The sequence below is a fragment of the Lates calcarifer genome, linkage group LG15 (assembly GCF_001640805.2).
Source record: "Lates calcarifer isolate ASB-BC8 linkage group LG15, TLL_Latcal_v3, whole genome shotgun sequence".
In the NCBI taxonomy this organism is placed as follows: domain Eukaryota; kingdom Metazoa; phylum Chordata; class Actinopteri; family Centropomidae; genus Lates; species Lates calcarifer.
The window spans coordinates 3,655,351-3,675,425 of NC_066847.1; the positions used below are offsets into that span (position 1 = coordinate 3,655,351).

At 38.9% G+C, this 20,075-nt stretch overlaps 2 protein-coding genes across 3 annotated transcripts in view; both read left to right on the plus strand.

The window, feature by feature from the left end:
* The window catches only part of agmo (alkylglycerol monooxygenase), a 45,334-nt gene extending 39,567 nt beyond the window's left edge, over positions 1–5,767 (plus strand). The window contains exon 13 of the mRNA XM_018676134.2: positions 5,106–5,767. Coding sequence (XP_018531650.1) covers positions 5,106–5,183 — 78 coding nt within the window. The 3' untranslated portion in view covers positions 5,184–5,767. The remainder of the gene's footprint in view (positions 1–5,105) is intronic.
* Positions 5,768–17,454: 11,687 nt separating this feature from the next.
* Positions 17,455–20,075, plus strand: part of dgkb (diacylglycerol kinase, beta) — a 58,648-nt gene continuing 56,027 nt past the window's right edge. For both annotated transcript variants that reach the window (XM_018676135.2, XM_018676137.2), the window contains exon 1: positions 17,455–17,656. The gene's annotated coding sequence lies outside the window, so the exon portion shown is untranslated. The remainder of the gene's footprint in view (positions 17,657–20,075) is intronic.

Consider the following 20,075-nt stretch of genomic DNA (forward strand, 5'->3'; position numbering starts at 1 on the left):
ATGAAGCTCAAATTTATCACTTTTCCCAATTTTCTCAAAAAAAAAACATAAAAATACTGTGATTTATTTTAAAAGAAGTGAATCAGTTTAACTGATTTTATTCTAAATTTCACCCCTTTGTCTTTACAGTAATGCGACAGGTTGTCTCATGAAATGGAGTTTTGTTTCTTCAGAAATTTCTGCAGAGAGAAATATGTATAGAAAACAAAAAAGATTCAAATTTAAAAACTACAGGCCGTGCTACTTAGTGCTACATTTGTGTATTAAGACTTCTAGTCACTCACTTACAGATAAGTGAGCAGCGCAAGAGTAGTGTTCTACAGTACCAACTAATATTTTCTGCGGTTTATTTTCACCAATTTAGCATTGTCCAGATGCAGCAGACTCCACCCACTCCACTCTGCACTGCAGCCAGGTTAAAACAAAAAGCGTAGAATTATTTTCCGATACAGTTCAGTCCAGGTCTGGTGGACTGTAGGCAGCCATATGGAGAGGGAGCTCTGGAAACATCCCATTACAGGTCATATATCACACGTCTGACAGCAGCCATTCTGCCTTGTTTTCATTTCAATCACGAGTGCAGCTGCGTTGGAGAACAGTGAGGCTCTGCCATGTTAACCCGCTGAGGGCTGGAAGACAGTCACCAGGGCCACAAAATGCACCCTGGGGTGTTTAACATATCTGCTCGATGCTTCATATCCATCAGCAGCACCCAAAAATGATTCTGGGTAATGTAGAGTTTGACCACGGCTGTTCTCAAGGTCAAATCAGATATTTTTGCATCTGAGCTGCAGATGGCCAGTGTTTCATATTTTTATTTTTGAACATGTTTTAAGTATTGAAAGTTTTCCCCAGAATGTCTGCCTGCAAAAGTACTAAAACAGTATTTTCTCCATCACAAGACACTTTTCAGTTACTCAAGAAGTAGCAGCTATTTGGCTGTCTGAGCAGCATTTTAATTCAGGCAGGGGGGTCAGGTAGGGTCTCATTTTGCTGCCACCTGTCTCATTTTTGCATGAAAGTTGTGGCTCTATATGTGTGCAAATGTACTTGGTATTAGCTGTGATCATTTAGTATTTTATAAGTACCACAGGAGAAAATCACTGCTAATTATTATTTCTTTAAATTTGTATTAGAAGCATTTAAATGAATTTGGAACACATTTATATGACTTTGAATTCATTGTTAGGATGTATATAGAATTATCATCTGATCTATGCAAGTCAGATTCTGTCAGGTTTTCCATGGGTCCATTTCAGATCCAATATTTTGGACCCCTAAAGACTTATATTTAGGACATCTGAATAACATCATAAATAAAAGCCTACAGCCCAAATGTGAAGTGGTCTGGGAGACCAGAGGAAAAGCCACATTGTTACCTTACTCAGAAAGAGTTTATCTTCTGTACAGTAGCCATTTTAAGACCCGGCAAACACTTTCAGACTTTAACTAGCCTAAGCTGCACTTATATACATATTTTCATTGTCTTCAGAGGATAAATCGTAATGAGTTATTTAGTATATATATATAAGTATATACGTTTTTGACAAGTGAGAAAACTACTAGAAAAAAGGTGAGAGGATACCCAAGGTCATTAGGATTCATCCTCTGAGGACCTTGAATGTCTGCACCAAGTTTCATGGCGAACCATCCAGTAGTGTTTTAGATATATAATGTTACGTCCTCCTCTTCAGGAGGACAGTGGAACAGCCCTAAGGATGTCTGTCACTCACTGACCTGCTCTTGAGCAAGGCACTTGCTGTCGACCTCAGCTGTTTCAGTGCAACCATTTTTACCCAAAACAGACTGGTACTGAAACAGAGTCTCAGTGTCTCCCCTGAGTAAATAAAGGAGCAAAGAAAATGTACAAAAACCACACATTTGTGGCTTTTGTATTACTACTCTTAACAGAGTACCTTCTGCCCAAAACAAAGTGAGTGTGAGCTGATTTGCTGAGATCTCTACTTTGGGAGCTGCTGCTGTCTGGCCGTAGTGCTTATTTGTAGACGATCAAACCCGCTTCCTTCCACTATGTAATCTGTCCCACATGGATTTCTTACAGAGTCCATTAAAATGTAGCATAGCGGGGCAAATGAGGAGAAATGGGAACAGAGAAAAATAGGTGCCCTCAACATGCGGCTTTGATACAAACATCTGTCATGTTTCAGTCTGTTTGAGTGAAATGTGATTTGTGATGTTCTGCCAAGCCTGTGCTCTGCTCTCGATCCCAATCTGTCTCTGAGATGGACACAACGCAACTTCACATATTTGTAATCTTCCATCTGTTTTTCCTTCAGGGACTTTAGACTTATAGCCATCATGTTGAAACTATATTAAGTTGACTTACCAGGGCAAGCAGGTTGTGAAACAACTTCAGTTTTAGTGGAAGCCAAATGTCAATACAATTTTAACTCTGGGTTTTATTGCTGATTTTCCTCTGAGGTACTACACTACCCACAAGCTCTAGTAAACCTGTTGGAAAAGTTAGAACAAAACCACTGAGTGACTGAGAAACTCCCCCACAGCCTCCATTACTGCTGCTTTATTTATTGTATACAACATTTCAATCTGAAGAAGCTCTGTCAGTTTGTCTCTGTCAGTGCAGGTTTGTTTGATAAGAAAATACACTTTCTTAACTTAATTATTGTTTTCATTCACCTCTGTAATTCAGTTCTCAGACACACGTCGCTGCATTTATGTCGATAAATTGAGAGTAAAAGTAGAGTAAGTGAGTAGAGTATGGGGGGATGAAATCACTACAAATCAATGATAAATATTTGAATACTTCTGAAATGGGATCAGGAACTCATTGCCTCTTGAGGTGTTCAGTGTTATTTTCTTTGTCTGAGTCAGTGGTGGAAGAAGCACTCAGATTCTGTACGTAAGTGAAAATTCTCCAGTAAAATGTGCATTCAGTTATTGTTATTACTGATGCTCTCATGTGTCAAAGTGGAGCTGATTTTAACTGTTTTGAAACTGTAGTTTAATCCTATAAAAATACATCATATTTGATAAAATCATCACTTTTTCACGTACAGTTTTAATATGTAAATTAAATACAGTTGTCAAATAGATGTAGTGGAGTAAATAGAATAATATTTCCCTCTGAAATGTGAAGTAGAAGTATGAAGTGGCATAAAATGGAAATATTCAAGTTTAAGGACAAGTAACTCAACACTGTACTCAAGTACAGTACTTACATTCCACCACTGGTCTGAATACAGTTTTATAATATGATTTATCTCTTCACTGGTTGGTTTGGAGTTTAAAACTATATAAATTATATTTGGATCTTCTGTAATGTCTGTGCCAACAATGAAAGGGAAATGTACAGCAGGCAATTAAAGGATCAGGGCCACTAAAAAAAGGAGGGCGGACATGTTTTGAATCTCTTTACACCCTTGATAAATCCCTTCTTTCCCTTGGTTTTGTCAGTCGTTAGGCTTTTGCTCTGCCTCAGTGGGGAGGCTGTTTTCAGAGCAGGTAGTGAGAGGTAGAAAAGCAGGGAGAGGAGGTGTGTTCTACTCCCTCTCTCTCTCTCTCTCTCCCTCTCCCTTGCTCTCAGAGGAAAACAGCTGCCGTGTCCAGGAGGAAACATTACTTTTTTTCCCATCAGGCTTTTTTGCCTGTGATGGACAGCGGTCTGGTTTTGGCTTGAGTTGCGATGTAGGATGCAGTTTATGGGCCAGAGCGCAGCGAGGGGTGGAGGCGAGGGCTGTTTCTGTTCCTCTCTCCGAATAGCGAGGTCCCCCATGGCGGTGACCCCTCTGACCCCGTCGTGAGAGCATCTGGGGAGAAGACTTACTCCTTAACCCCTGAGTCCACTTTCTACATCACCCTGAGACTGACTGAATCTGACGGGTCTCACTGTTTTCTTTCAATTACAGATTCACTTTCAGTGTTATCCTTAGTGTTCAGTGATCGTAAATGATACCTGTCACATTTTTTATGTTATTTTTCTATTCATTTGTCATGGCTGTTTTTTTATGTTGCATTATCCCAGCTTTCTTTTGCTCAGTAAAAATCATTTTTAATGTTACATTTAACAATTAAGCCAATGCCGTTTTTTCTTTTTTTCAGAGAGAATTAGGATTAGTACAACAATCTGCCAACATTAAAAACCAACTAACAAGGAGGAGAGAAAATATCCAATCAGTGGTGACAAATGCACACTGGACTGTTCATATTAGACAGATCTATATAATTTAGATTGTAAATATCTCTAACTGCTATAAGGATTGAAAAGTTCCTCTCAAGGAAAAGTACATTTTCTCTGTGGGTGTTTGTAATACTAAGAAACATTAACGTTCTTTTAGGGTTAGCAGGTCTTGAAGGCTGGGTGAGATCACATGGAAGGGAAATTGTGATTTATCAGCCTTTAATTGCAAAAATAATATATGGTAGAAATGGCTTAATGCATAAATAAAATTTACAACGAAAGCATCCAGTCACAGTTTCAGAAGTCACTTTTCTAAGGGTGTGATAAGGTGCTAATCTCTATCGGAGGTCATAGTCCTTTATTTTTTATATATATATATATATATATATATATATATATATATATATATATAGCCAAAATAATGAGACAATTGACAGAAAATTATTCAGCAATCATTTTTATGATCATCGATTAATCATTTGAGTCATTTTTTAACGCAAAAAAGAGACAGAATTTCACGGACTCCAGCTTCCACATTATGAATATTTGCTGTTTTCCTTAGTGTCAGTGGCTTAGTAAACTGAACATCTTATGGGTTTTTTAATTATTCAAATATGTCTACATTTCAAGATTCAAGAAGCTTTATTTATCCAAGGGAAATTGCCGGGCTGTTGAGCATTTTTACCAAACAATTATTCAATTAATCTAAGAAAATAATTTGCAGATTACAGCCAGATATCCAAAATCAAATGAAAATATCTTCCCAAAGCTCTGGTAATATATCTACTCAACATTTATCACATATTGACCTTCAAACTCAGCAGTCAACTGATTAAGACTCTCATAGACCTGTATCTTCCAGTTCTTCCCCCAAATCAAATCCAACACACTGACATGAAGCCTCAGACCCACGCTCTCTCTCTCTCTCTCTCTCTGTTTTGTCTAGGCCTTTGTCTCCCTCTCTCTGCTGTACTGGGCTCTGCAGAGCTTCTCACAGCTCAGCATCAAGAAGAAGGCCAACTGAGTCGAGACGAGGTCACTCTGACGAATGGGGGATTTTATCTTTTGAAGTCATAATTGTTGACATAGTAACATATTTTAAATCACCACGACCACGCACTGCCTCATTTGTATGTGGCATCCATCAACTCCTGTTCTTTTTTTTATTGGAAAAGACAAAATGGTTGTTTCAGCTTCTGCTTGATTCATTTTTTTACTTTTTCTGTGTAACTGAAGACTGTTTATAATGAAAGCTTTATCTTGAAAATTTTCCATAAGACAAAGCAACAAGGTGCTCAACAGTTTTATATCAAATTATACATTTCCTCCGGTAACTTTATTATTCTATGCCTTTACTGTTTAAATTTATATAGCTTATAACAAAAGGGTTGCAGCACTAATCAAAGTATGAATTAATCAGCATTTTTATATTTAACCTGAGCCACTGTGTACACATTTTTTGCCTTAACTATACAACATATACCTCTTATAAAACAAATGCTGTTCATACTTATGCCTATTAATTTCACTTTTGACATGCAATATTGCACAGCACTGTACAGCATCTTGTTTTTCACATCTCACTGCAATAAAGTATTTGTAATCTTGCTTTACCAGTCTCCACTTTTGATGTCCCCAAAATTGCATGAATGACCAGACAGAATATAAAACTGAAATGAAACACAGGAGGTCGTGCAGTGTGTCAGCTTTGTGCTGGATCAGAAGCAGCAGATTATTCACACAAGTTCATTCACCAGCCTCCAGATCTTGTGTGGGAGTGACACACAATCTACAGCAGATGGTGCTGTTATCACTCATCATTATTCTCATTCAGATCAACTTCTTGTCTTCAAACTGCCCCTGTGATCAGCAAATCTACATATCATATACTGTATTTAGGAAACATAGAGACGTCCACTAATGTACTGAGGCCAAGCAAAAGCACACATTTCTTACATCAAAGGTGTAAGAAATGTGTAAGTAAACCAAGAAAAGAAAAGTTCACTGATGGTAATTTAAGGTTTTTGACATGGAGAGATTTAACAAGTGTCATCTATAAAAGAAAAAAATCCCCATAATTCCTCAGATACATATATTGTAATAAAAATAAAATGATCAAACACACGTGATTTATCCACACTTGATAAGGCCACAGGGCATCATGACACACAGAAGCACGTCTCTGTGAGACATAATTGATGTAGAAAGGTCAATTTTTACATGAGTGTAAAATTTGACAGATTGTGTACAATATCAGTAAAGAACTGATACCTTCAGTGAGCCCAACAGATAAGTCATTACCACTGTATGTACATATATCCAGCATCTGTGAGACGCATTGGAACAGGTCAGAGCCATGGAGGCCCCACTCCACGGCCCACAGGACCCAAAGGACCCAAAGGACCCAAAGGATCCACTGCCAATTTCCCAGTGCCAGATATCACAGGACACCCTCAGAGGTCTCATGTCCATGTCCTGACAGGTCCTGCTGATGCTGGATCAAATTGGGATCTGAGGGGGTTTGAAGTCCAGGTCAACAACTTGAGGTCTTTGTCATGTTCCTCAAACCAGTGTAATAATATTGATATCACTGTGATATTGTGTAATACTAGTCCATGAAATCACTGTGTGCAGATTCTGTAAATATGAAGGAGCAGAAGCGGGTGTGAATATTCACGATGCGTCATATTAACAGGTCTACAGATGGCATTACTCTACTGTACATATGTACAGAATGCTCATGGCAGGTTTAGTGAAATACCAGACACCTTATTAAATGCGTTCATCTAACAGATGCAGATAACATCTGTGAAGAACAGTCGGCGGAATGAGCTCATCAGATATACAGTACATGTATACAGTTAAAAGAGCCTGTGTGTTGTAAAAGACTAAATTTTATAGATCAGGCCAAATATTTGCAGAAAAGGGGAGAAGTTCAGTGTAATGTGACACTTATCATCACAGCATTACAATCAAATCATCAAACCACTGTGGGACTCTTAAATTCTCCATTAAAGCTTGCAGGTGAATCACGTTTTTTAGAAATAGCAGCTGAATCGCACAGGGTGGGAAACTGCAGCTGCTCTCTGTTCATGTCTCAATCAGTGATGTCACTGTCAGCAATTTGTAGCAGCTGTTAAAGCCTAACACCTGCTGTGACATCACTGATTGGGGTGTGGCCAGACACTCAAGGTTTGAAGCCATGCAGCGATCAAGTCAAGTTTTTTGTGTGGTCTGCCTTACTACTACGACAACAGGACTGATTATCTGCTGTCCAAGCTGATGAGAACAGAGGTCAGTCTTTCATTCCTGGAGAAGAAATGGAGAAAGAGTTGATGTGTTTTAATCTGCCCAACCTGTTTCAACAACACAGACCATCAACAAAACACATTAAGCTGTGAGAATCATCACTGAAATGAATGGTGAGTGCGTTCTTGTTTTTTTCTGCATTTAAAAGCACTTGCTAATGTCACTAGCTATACAAGCTAAGGAATAGAAAGAATTGGTTTTGTTGCCTGGTGATAGTAAAAGGATGTCTCCAGCTTGTTTGCCTGATGTTCTTCATGGTTTTAGGATCACAACAAGCAGTGCTATTTGATTTGCAAGAACATTAAATGACAACATGCAGGTCACTTGTATGTCATTGTTGTGAGACCTGCTGCATACATACTGTACATACAGGTAAAGAGTGAAAGCTAGTGTGATCTGTGGGACAGTATGAAAATGATTTAGACTAAATGCTATGGCCTTCACAGTCACCTGATCTCAACCAAACTAAACACCCATGGCAGATTTTGAAGTGATGTGTTTGACAGCGTCATTAAAACACAACAAATGAGTGAATGTCTTTTGAAAGAATAATGTTCATCCCTCCAGTAGAGTTTGGAGAATCTATGACAAGAAACTTCAAAGCTGTTGTTGATGTCTTACTTTAACACTTGATGTTGTTTCTTGCCATAATTTCACACCCATTTGTACTTTATTACTTTATCAATGTAAGCACTGACTAAATGTGTGTGCCTGCCATCATGCACATTGGCTGTAACAATGTGCTTTCACTGATTAACATCACAGCGATTAGACAGTTACTGTAGGAGAGAACTGAAAAGGAGCTTTGGGAGTTGTTTCTCCAAGTCCCTGTGGGGATTGTGTATTTCACCTGTGCACATTTAATTCTTCATTTTTGTCATAATATCAAGCTTAAATGGTGAGGCAAATAAAACTTCAGAGGTTTAGAGAAAGAAGTAACAGTTGACTAACTGATTTCCGACATTAGCCACAGTCAGTTTATTATAACATGACAATGAATCTTGCATATTCTTCTGCAAAGATTAAGAGCTCTTCTCTTTGCTGCTGTGGCTCATATTCTCTGCTTTTTAATGATCTGTTGGGTTATTGAAGCGATCCACCAACAGGACGAGAAGCTGACATATTGATCGCAGTGTAGAAGGATATGCCCTTCACCTTTACATGAAATCCTGCTAATAAGTGGTGAGGGAATTCTGCCCGGGGTCTCGCTTAATGGAACGAGGAAATGTTGCTCAAGACAGACAATCAATGAGGCCGTCAATGAGAATTAGGTCTTGCAGGGCTTGCTCTAACGTAAAAGGGAGCAAAAACAAACCGTTGTCGTTTCATCCTCTGCAGTGTAATGGCAGCTTTTTAACAACCTGTAAATCATTTCATTTCTGTGTTAAATCAAATTGGTTGAGTTCACCAGTATTCTATGAATACCCAGATTGATGTAACTTATACCTGTGAATATCTAAGATGGAATACACAAACTCAGTTTAGTGAAGTTATGAATGTCTGATCTGTTCAAACAGAAAATGTTTGCAACTCATTAGAATTTGTCTTAGAATACAGGATCATCTTTTAGTGTATATGTAGTACTGCGTTTGCAGGGATGACGTTAATGCATCTTTTCTAAGCTGTCAAAGTGTTAAGGTGGCAATATTCAATTTTTTTACTATTGACAAATTTAATGAAAAGACCAAAACCAGTTCCAGAGTTCTCTGCTTCAGGCCCATTCATTCCAAAATTAGACGTAAATCTTATGTAAGAAAGTGAAGCCATTTACATGTATTAATTGCTTTTTTATTGCTAATGTGTGAAGGGATTGTAACGTTACTTGAATGAAAATGAGACCTTCCCTTTCCTCCATCCTAAACAGCCATACAGGTTGTTTGTCACTACCCTTGGATACAACCCACAGAAGTGTAGCATATCAGACCCTAGTCGTCATGGTAACATTAACAAACTTGTTGTTAAGGTTGGTCAAAGTTTGGACTACATTTAGGCACAAAAACGACTTGGTTAGGTTTAGGCAAAGGTTGTAGTTTGGGTTAAAATAAGAACTTCCTTAAGGTTAGAGGATCTTTGTTGTCATGGTTACAATAAACATCAATGATTTTTGGTTTCATGTAGGAAATGAAATCAGTCTCCTGGTAATCCTGTGTTTTGTGGACCTATCCATCCACATGACAGTGTATCTGGGATTGAGTCAAAACAAACTGCAGTGTGTGTATTCATGGCAATGATGGAACATTTCACCATGTGCAGAATGTGGCTTATTAATTCGTTGTAATATTTTCTGGATAACAGTGGAGCCATATGGCAGAGAGAAATAACATATCAGGCTACACAAGCAAAACTTGTTAGTCAGATAAATTCATAGTTTTTTTTTCTCTTCTACAAGAGAAATGTAGAATATCACCAAACGTATCCTTTGAAATAAACATGAGGGGGAAAAAAGCTGTAAAACACAAACAAAAACAGAGAAACTGTCTAATTCTAAACCACAAAACACTCAAGGATTAACTAGGAAGATAGAAACATAAATGAAATGAAAACATAAATATTCAGAGTCATCCTCCTTCCTGTTTTCCTTCACACTGCCTCCAGAGAAAGACAGTAAGGAATGTAGCTCCTTTCTCGCTCCCCTGTGAATGAAAATAATCGCATGCCAGTTCAATGTCATCAAAGCACTTGTGTTAGCGTAAGAATGTGTTCTGCTCACTGGGTCGAGGACAAATCACATCAGCAGTGGTCAGGAAAACGTGGGAACGCCTGGAATGCACCAGACAAGCCCATGACTACTACCTGTGCTACAGTACCTGAAGTAAAAGCATAGTTGTACTTTTCCTCGTTAGTTCACCTGGTATCAGTGCATCTACATCTTGAAGTGAAGTGTCATTGTGAAACGAGGACCAATCATGTGAATTAGTCACGACAAGATTAAGGGACTTTTCATCTCCATGTTTCATGTATCACTACAGTGTATTTACTACCGTGTGTCCATGTTAAACTGACAAGGTGGTTGATTTATAGATATTACAATGGTTTAATGTAGATAAATAGGAAAATAACATGAGAATTAGTTTGTGAACAACTAGTTAGATTTTTATCAAATCACCTACCACCTTGAAGCTCACTCATTTACATGTTTTATCTGTATATTACCATATTCCATATGTATCTGGGTAATCCTTTTATGCTAAGCTAAGCCACTCCTGTCCTGGCTAGCTTCATGTTTAGCATCTAGAGATAAGAGTGGTGTGAATCATCTCAGCTCTCAACAAGAATTTTTTTGTTACTTTGCACTGGCATAACATAATTTTCTTTTCCACCTTATAGGTCACTCAGAAGGTTGCCTAACATCTGGTAGAGTTTATATTTCTTTGATTTTATTTTCCAAGCTGCTCAGTGACTTTAATATCTGAGTTCCAGGTCATGACTGAGGCCTATTCGATGCACACAATTAAGTACTTGCAACATACATGAGATACCACTGCATGCTTCTACAAAATCTGAAAAATCGCAGCTAGTGGCCTTCGCAAAGAGCCATGGGAACTTGCAGAGGAAAGTGTGACTTGCATGAGTTGCTACACAATAATTGTTTGTGCTAAGTCAAATTAGTAGAAGTTGAAGAAGAGGAGAAAATCTGGTTTGCCTATGTCTTATGAGATAAGGAATAGAATGCAAGTACATTTTGGTGAGAAATGTTAAATGTCGGGGGAAAAAACGTGTTTTTTGAAAATTAAACACCAAGGTGCTTTAAAACATAAACCCATACAGCCACCAGGGCTGACATGACAAAGAAATGAACGCCAGCTACTGAAATTCAAACTACATCAACAGAAAATCCAGAGAAAAGCCCATCAGGCCCACCCACACTGTTTGACTGACAGGCAATCTCTGGAAAGTGTACTGCAAAAATACTGCAGCAATGGGCACTCAGCAGCAAAGATAGCAATAATAAAAAAGACATAGCACCGATTATGTTATTGATGTTATTGATAACTTACATTCAATCTTATTTGATACTTTAAATTTCTGTTTATTCTAGAGATTGGAGGTTTATCTTTGCATAAGCAATTAAATTAACACATCAGCTAAAACATCTTCTCCTTCTTTTTCCTCCTCTTTTGCTCAATACATGGCAGATGGGAAGAGCAAACAAATGTGATTTACTCCCTCAGTGCCACAGAATGCTCTAGTGACTCATACTATGATATTATAGTTCAATGCTTTGCACCAACTGTCTACTCAGGGACAGAGGGAAGTCCCACTGCATACACATGCATGAATGCACAAATGTAGGCACATGCAAATACACACTTGACAGACATTCATGGAATAAGTCTGTGTGATGTTCTAGCATTATACAGTATTTCTATGTATTCTATGTGTCACTGCATTACCCTGTGGGGTCTCTAAGCTCTAAGCTCAAGGAGTTTAGAGGCCTAAACAAGGATGTGTGCTGGTTCTTCAAAAATTTATTTTTCAAAAGCAAATTAGCTGTGACTGTGAATGTTAATTGTGGAGTCAAATTGTGTAAACATATGTGCTTTCAGAACACTGAGTAAAAAGCAATTTCATGTCCATCTTGCACATGAATGAAAGCCTTTTTTGACAACTCCTCTAACATACTGAGAGATTTGCTGAAAATGTCAGATGCTTACAGGCTAATATTAAGTGTACATTAATGTCAGCCTCTCTTCAGTCTTAATGCTCCTTTACTTCTGCCGGGGGATGTATACTCAGTGAGGGAGACCCAGCTGTCTGTTACCTAGCTAGCATCAATTTGGCCCAAAGCCCCATGGGAAGGAAGACCCAGGGTCAGCCTGTGTAGATGCACAGGACAGAACCTTACATAATGGTCCCATTATGATACACGGTGTTCTGCGCTAGACTTCACACTCACAGGGTGCTATTTATAGCACAGAGGACCAGAAGTGGGGTAGAATTGATATATGTGCTGTGCACTGCTGTCACAGTGGGTGGGGTGGGGGGGTGTTGAGGTGGTGACAGAGTCGCCAGCTCCCTTCTCCTGATTTGATGAAGTCTTAGAAATTGTAATGTTGATGTGCATGGAACTATATCTATTCTACAGCCCATACAAACCATCACAGCAGAAGGTTCAAGCTGCATAGTCAGAAAACAAATCTATAGCTAAATTGGTTTAACTGAGTCAGTGAGATTGTCTCTGTCCACAGATCTGATCACGCTGAGACTAAAACTCCTGACATTCAGGACATGAAAACAGTGTGTGACTTACAGACAGCTGCCTATACATTTCATTCTATTTATGGAGACAAAAGGGTTAGATTTCAGTTTTAATAGATGCAAGAGTGTGATGTAGTCAGCTGCCAGGGGAGGCTACTCTAACCTGCCTCCAGCGTGTCTGACCCACATTCATAATGACCTCTTGAGATCTCCTGATGATGCAGGTCTGATACAGTCTGCACTGACAGGCACATCTGACACGCATCTTTTGTATCATCTGCATGTTAAGCACATCTGCACATTCTGCACAAAGACCAAAGCAACAAAGAGGGATGCCTTTATTGTTGTTCATGAGACACAGTGCAGTCACAATGCATTGTGTATGTCAACAACTGGACTGTACCTTGGTTTAATTAACAACAAAACCCTCAGAAATACAGAAGGCTGTCTTTCAGTAGTATGATATAGGAAATCGACTAACTACATAACATTTCTAGATTAAATTCACAAATCTCAGCAAAAGGTTTATTTTAGGTGCACATGTTTACAGTTTAAATGTTATAATGATCTAATATCAGCAGTAGATGGATAAAATGTCAAATGTAAAGCAAGAGAATTGCAGATGTGGGCTGCCTGTCACTGAGGAACAGATGCCCTGCTGTTACCGACTGACAGTCACGTGTTAAGGACATGTCAATACTTCAACTGCCTCTGTCTCTGCCTCTCTGACACAAATGTAAACACCCCCATGACCTACGCAGACGGCCTGGAGGCAGCACTAAAACACAAACGTTATTGGCACAGTGGTCAGCCACCCCCCACACACCGCCCATATCTGGGTCATTGTTCAGCAATCTTTCATGAAACTCAATCCATGCTGAGGCTGGTGGGTTAGATGAAACAGTAGTTGCTTTAGGTGGGAGGCTACATAAACGGTGTGAGTGATGTAAAGGTTATCTAAAGGTGAGCTGGTAAATGAATTGGAGATATTAGGTTTGTTCCAGGAAGCAGAAAGCTTATAACCGAAGTCTTTTTTTTCTTACAGCCTTGTCTGAAAGACAGAACAGCAGGGCAGAAACTGTTATTGAGTAACCTTTATTTCTCCTGTAGAAGGGGTTTGCTGTGAGCATATGCTCCACAAGGCCAGACATTTATACTGGAATATCTAGAGGTTAAATATCTGACCTGCAATCTTCTAGACAGAGTTAGTCAAGTCCAGTCAGTTTTACTTATAGAACCCAAAATCACAAATTTGTCTCAAGAGGCATAACTCCTCAGAAAACCCTTAATCAGGGGAGATCAACAGGGGGTTGAGTAACAGGGGGGTGAGCGGCCCTTCACAGAATAGACCAAAAAGCAATTCAACTGATCAGCACTTCTGAGAGAGACCACTGGCAGCTTTAAGGTGTCAATATATTTCTAGCGAAGTACTAGTCAGTTCGTTGAATAACTTCTGAAACTTCCCAGAAACAGAAATAAATGCCATGGTGAGTCTAAGAACTAATTCATTAGATGGATACTGCATCCTGTACAGCAGTTCATGGATTGATGGAAAATACAAAGCACCTGACTTTGACGCCAGATTTGTGTCTCCAAAGACAAACCTTTGGAGCAGCACATGGCTCAGTACTTGGTCCATTGCAATTTACCATTTACATGATGATTGTATGCATGTATGTATGTCATAAGGTTCCACTTACATGCTGATGACACTGAATTATTTACACCAGTCAGACCTAACTGTACTTCCTTTATATAGTGCATCAATAACTCATTGGATGGAACTGCTTGTATAAAATGCTTGGGTGTTGGACCAGAATGTGGACTTAAAACTTGTTTACACATCCTAAGAATGAATTCCTTACCTTTTAAAAAGCTGTTCTGCCTGTTAGGACACAACCAATGTCATTTTCATCTCTGCACCCTATGAATATGAATACACTGTCAATAAACATTTAGATTGCTCTGTATGAACATTTTATAACATCGCATTTACAGTCATTAAAAACATTTCCCTGATATGTTGATTTTAGAAAATCATTTGCATGGCATTACGTTTCTCTTAAAACATTTCTGTTGCAAATTAGTTGCATATAAACATAATTCCTGGGAAACAGTTGATTTCTGAGAATTACAGCCTTTTCTTATTAGGTTGACTGAACACACACAAGTCTATTCATAGGATACACTGGTTTTAAATGCTTGTGCTGTTATAAATGTCGATTGTCACTATTGATTTTTTTGTGCTTTATTGATCTATTTCAAGTTAATGTAAGCTATGCTGAGAAAGAGTGTGCACCTATTTATTCGCTAAATCGAATCTCATTTTATAATCTCAATTGTGCTTGTTTTCTCAACAGTTTATGGCCATTCTCTGCTAACTGGAAAGATTTCTTACATTGCATGTGTTAATGATGTGGCTATAACCCCTGCTTCATTACTATTGATTGCATTCAGTGTAGCCACCTAAGATTCTGAGGTCATTTCAACATGTGTACTCATCATGCATCCCTCTGCATAAGAGTGTCAATTAAATGCCTAAAATGTCAATTACACCATTTGGAATATTAATGATGGCTGAAAACATGTTGCCTCAAGCAGCTGTACCGTGATTTAGTAACAAAATTATACCGAAGAAAAGGTTGTTTTAACCTTTGAGATGTGACTATTTAGAAAGATAATCTTTTTTGATTGATATTTTCATGTACATTGTAAAAATGCTCAAAATGCTCTATCATACCTTTTCTTCTCCAGTATATCAAGGACTTAAGGCCATTTTAGACCATTCCACGTCTCAAGATTTAAGTGGGGAGGTCAGGGCTTTAACAGTGCCTCTGACTTTGATGCAGGAGACTGGAGATCACCTCCCTTCTTAACCTTTTTATTTATAGTAATCATGATCATTCTCTAATCATATCCAGTTATTCTCGTTGCCTAGCCCTCTTCTTACCTTAATCATAGTTTTTTACTTTCATCATACTGTAGTTGCCATGCAAAGCTATTGTGCATGTGGAGTTCCCATTTAAGATTATAGTGGGCTTCAGGAACTTAATACATTTGAGTAGGTATACTGTCCTCTCAAGCCTGTGCAGGGAGTACCAGTATGTATATGAATGTGTACATACAGTATATTATTGTGTTTGGTAACCAAAGCAAAACTAAGTTATTTTTACTTATTCTTATACATGTTTTTGAGACTTGGAATACTATAATAGCTGAAAATATAAATAATCACCTTGTTCATTTCTGTTCATACTCTCTTTCTCCTGTTTTTGAAGCAACGAGTTTACAGGTATTAAAAAAAACTTGCGCATACATTTAGCATGTACGGTAATTCTGTGACAATGCGCGCGACTCAGTACAGCTCATTTAGTTGTCTTAATTCCGACGTGCCTTGGTGTGGTTGTGCTTTACTACTGTGTATTGTGTATTATCGGTATAAACACTTTACATCGCTCTACGGCATGCCTAAAAAGAAAAGAATAACAACGACAGCACAGTCGGCAAGACGTGAAGACGCCAAACGCAAAAAATGTCAGGTAAATAATTATTAATGCTGATTCGCCATTAGCGTTAGCATGCTAATAATGTAGCTACGTAGCTTCCTGAGTGGCGCGGTTCAATTTGAATGGTGGTCGTCAGAAACCCGGAAGTCGGTGCTCTGCATATTGGTAAACAATCAAAATAACCGAGAATGAGTTTTTTGGAAACGTATTGGGTTTTTCTGATTACATGTATATTTTAAACCCTATGTATGTAGATGTAAATATTTTATGTACACTGGACAAAATCCCCACCTAGCCACCTAGTAAAAAAAATGACTAAGCATATTCAACTAGCTACATCATTGCAGTGAAATCTCACGTATCCCTTAATTACCAGTGACAATTCGTGAGTCTGTCAATTGAATGTGATTACATTGGACCTTTCAGCTACATTACTTCTATTTATTTGGGTTAATCCACTTAAACAGTACAGTAAACACAGTACTTTGCGTAGGTGCACCCTTAACCACCAATCTGTAGTCATGTATAAGTACAGGACACACGTTGCAAGACCTCTCTTCATGCTTGCTATGAATGCTTTCAAATCTCATTTGTCATGTTTTTGTGAAGAAATTGGTCACAAGTAGTATCTCCCCTCCACTCCCGTTCCCCTGCATGATGCCCCCACCTCTCTCTCTCTCTCTCACTCTCACTCTGTTTGTCCCTATTTCCCATGTTTTTGTCTCTCTGTGTGCTTCAGCCCCCACCCTCTTCTCCCTCTCTGTCTTCATCTTTCTCTTTTTCCTGCCTTCCTTCAGCCCTCTGGAGAAGATATCCCACAGGTTGCTGCACTTACGCTCTGTTGAATGCTATGGTCGACTGATGGTGCAAGTGGCAGAGTAGAGATGCTTGAGAGAATGAGGAAGGTGGGGAGTAGTAGAGAGAGAGAGAGATGAGAAAGCCAGAGAAAAAGCAGGAGAGCATAGGACCTCAGGGTTTGTCAGAGAAGGGAGGGGAAGGTGAGGACCAGAGCGATTAAGGGGAGGGATGGAGGGATGTGACGTGAGTGAGCGGGAGTATGGAAACTGATCATTGCAGGCAGTGCAGTCTCTCTCTCTCTCTCTCTCTCACTCACCACTCCACATCCCCGGCGATGCTGCTGCTCTGACCAGACACTACGGGAGAAAAACAAACACTACCCCATCCACATACTCATACACTGACATGCAGCAGTGAGGGCTGCTGCTGCTCCTTCGTTTTCTCTCATTTGCACACACACATATATATATACATATATATATATATATATATATATATATATATATATATATATATATGTATACACACTCCACCTAATTACAAACACCCACTCTTGCCTTGCAGTTGAGAGAGGATCCAGAGGAAGATACGGCAGGAATGAGAGTGAGGAGCTTCATCTGAAAACATCTGCCTGGAGGACTCCTCCCTCATCTTCTCTTGGTGGTTAAGTCCAGCGCTGCAGCAGGTGAGCGGCATGTTGATATCTCATCTCATTCATGGTGCTTTATGTCGCAGTGGCCACTACTGTGCTGCATCTTGTGTCATGGCATCAGTGGTGTCTCAGCTAAGATCCTCTGTCAGTGGGGTGTTGCACATGGATCCACGCTGGCTGTTGAATCCCGTCACTGCACCACTGGAAGACAACAAAGCCAATCTGATAACATTCATGGAGCTGGATTTTGATTGTTGAAAAGATGCCAGAGTGTTTTGTGAGGATGCACTGCATTAGGCAACACCGGAAAGAGAAAGAGGATGATTACAGTGCACTGCACAGTAGGACTACACTGCACACATCAGTGCTATATGATGGTGTCACTGTGTTGGACTCACTAGAGAAAGATAAGATAAATGAGGAGATTCTCTATCAGCTGCTTTTTTTGCTGTCTGTGCGAAACATTAAATAAGATGTTGCGGAGCGTTTCCTAGTTTCAGCTCCAGAGGCAGATCAAAGTTTATGCGAGGGAGGCTGATTCCCACGCACCCAGCGTGTTAACACAGCAACACTGGTGGCTGCACATTGTGTTGGCTGTTGCTTTCCCTTTTCTGTGTAGTCTATATAATAAAAATGATGCTCTGTTAATAATTTACACAGCTTTTGTTTATACAATCACCCCTTCTTGCAGGGGTTCTTCAAGGTAAAATATGGCATCACAAAGGAATTTTCTGCACGTGTATTCACGCATGGATGCACACACATACTTGCATGAACACAGGCACAGATTAAAAGTGCAAAGTCCAAAGTCCAAACAAAATTAGACATTTATATGTCACTAAAAGCACATCAGTGTTTTATAGTCACACGCATGCACCTATGCACACACATCATCTGTGTGAATGAACATGCCCACTTGTTGATCCAGTGTTCAAGTTCCCACTAATTGGGGCAATGATACACACACAGACACACACACACACACAACACATACAGGCACCCACACAGATGTCTGAGTGACACCTACACAAACATACAATTGCACACTCATTCTACTGTGAGGGCATATAAATCTCAACAGCAGAATCATGATGTTGTGCTAATCAGTCCAGCTGATCTTTTCAACAATAAAACTGACAATGAAATATATACTGTATATGCTGAACTAATAAATCATCTTGGCAATACAAAATATCAGGTTGACACTTGGCTTTTATGAAATGGCAAAGATCAGTGAGGCACGTTATCCACCTGCTGATATGATGGCAGTTCCTCCTGAGTCACAGTTTCATAATACAAACCCATAAAACCTGAAACTAAATTCATTTTTTGACATACTTTTTTATTCACATGATTGATGCTCTGTATTTTCCCTTCCCCCAAGTGCATCATTCTCCTTTAAAACAGCTGCAAACATTAAAATGTTGTGTATGTCATGATGGTCTAAACACTATTTTAAAAATATTTCTAGCAGAAACATTGATGGCTTCCAATTTACCTTCCTGTGAAACACTGCATATTGGACTCCGTTGCAAAAATATAAGCACCAGCCTACAAAAGCCCATTTATCTTGAACTCGATCACGTTATCATCATAGCAACCAGTCAGGCTGATGCAAGGGAGATTGACATGCCCAAATTAGGCATTTTTTTCATACAAGGACTCTTCCACTTGTTGCAGGCATTTCATGACAAACACTTGAGCTGATGATAGACTTTTTGTGTTGCTGTTCTTTCTTTTGAGAAATACATACATTCTGTGTTTTATCAGTAAGAAAATGTTCCTATGTATTATCTTGATATGCTTTTATAAGTGGAAGAGAATGGATGAATGGATGGATTATTTGGATTTTCCAAATGTTACAGAGGCACAAACACTAGTAGACCAACAGGAAACCTGATAATGGCTAATATTTCTGTTTTCCAGATGCTGCAGTGACATCTCTAATGTGACATTATGTAGCTTAATAGAGCATTGTGGGTTTAATTGTCACTGGAGCAATTTGTGACTTTTTTGTTTTGTTTTTACCAAAGAAATTAAGTAAGCAATATTTGAATGTTTTTTTTAAATCAAAAATGTTAGGTAGGACACCGGGCATAAAGTACTGCAATATACTGTATACAGCATAGTCATCTGTTATATTACCCCACTTACATTTTTTTCAAATGCTCCCTATAATGTGATTTTAACTTTTCTTTTTATCAATGAAATGTCTCCATCAACTTCCAATTATGGTGGATTCTGGCTTGTGTTAAACATTTAATTCTCCATCCTACACTGGCTGACAAATATGAATGTCAGCAACTGAAATGTCAAATCATTGCACCATCTTCAACAAACATGGCGATCAAGAGGCAGAGGGATATTTTGGCTGTCATACTGCCGAGTTTTTGAAATGACAGCTGCAGAGAGAGAATCAGACAAGCAGGAAAACAGGGAAATCTCAAATGTC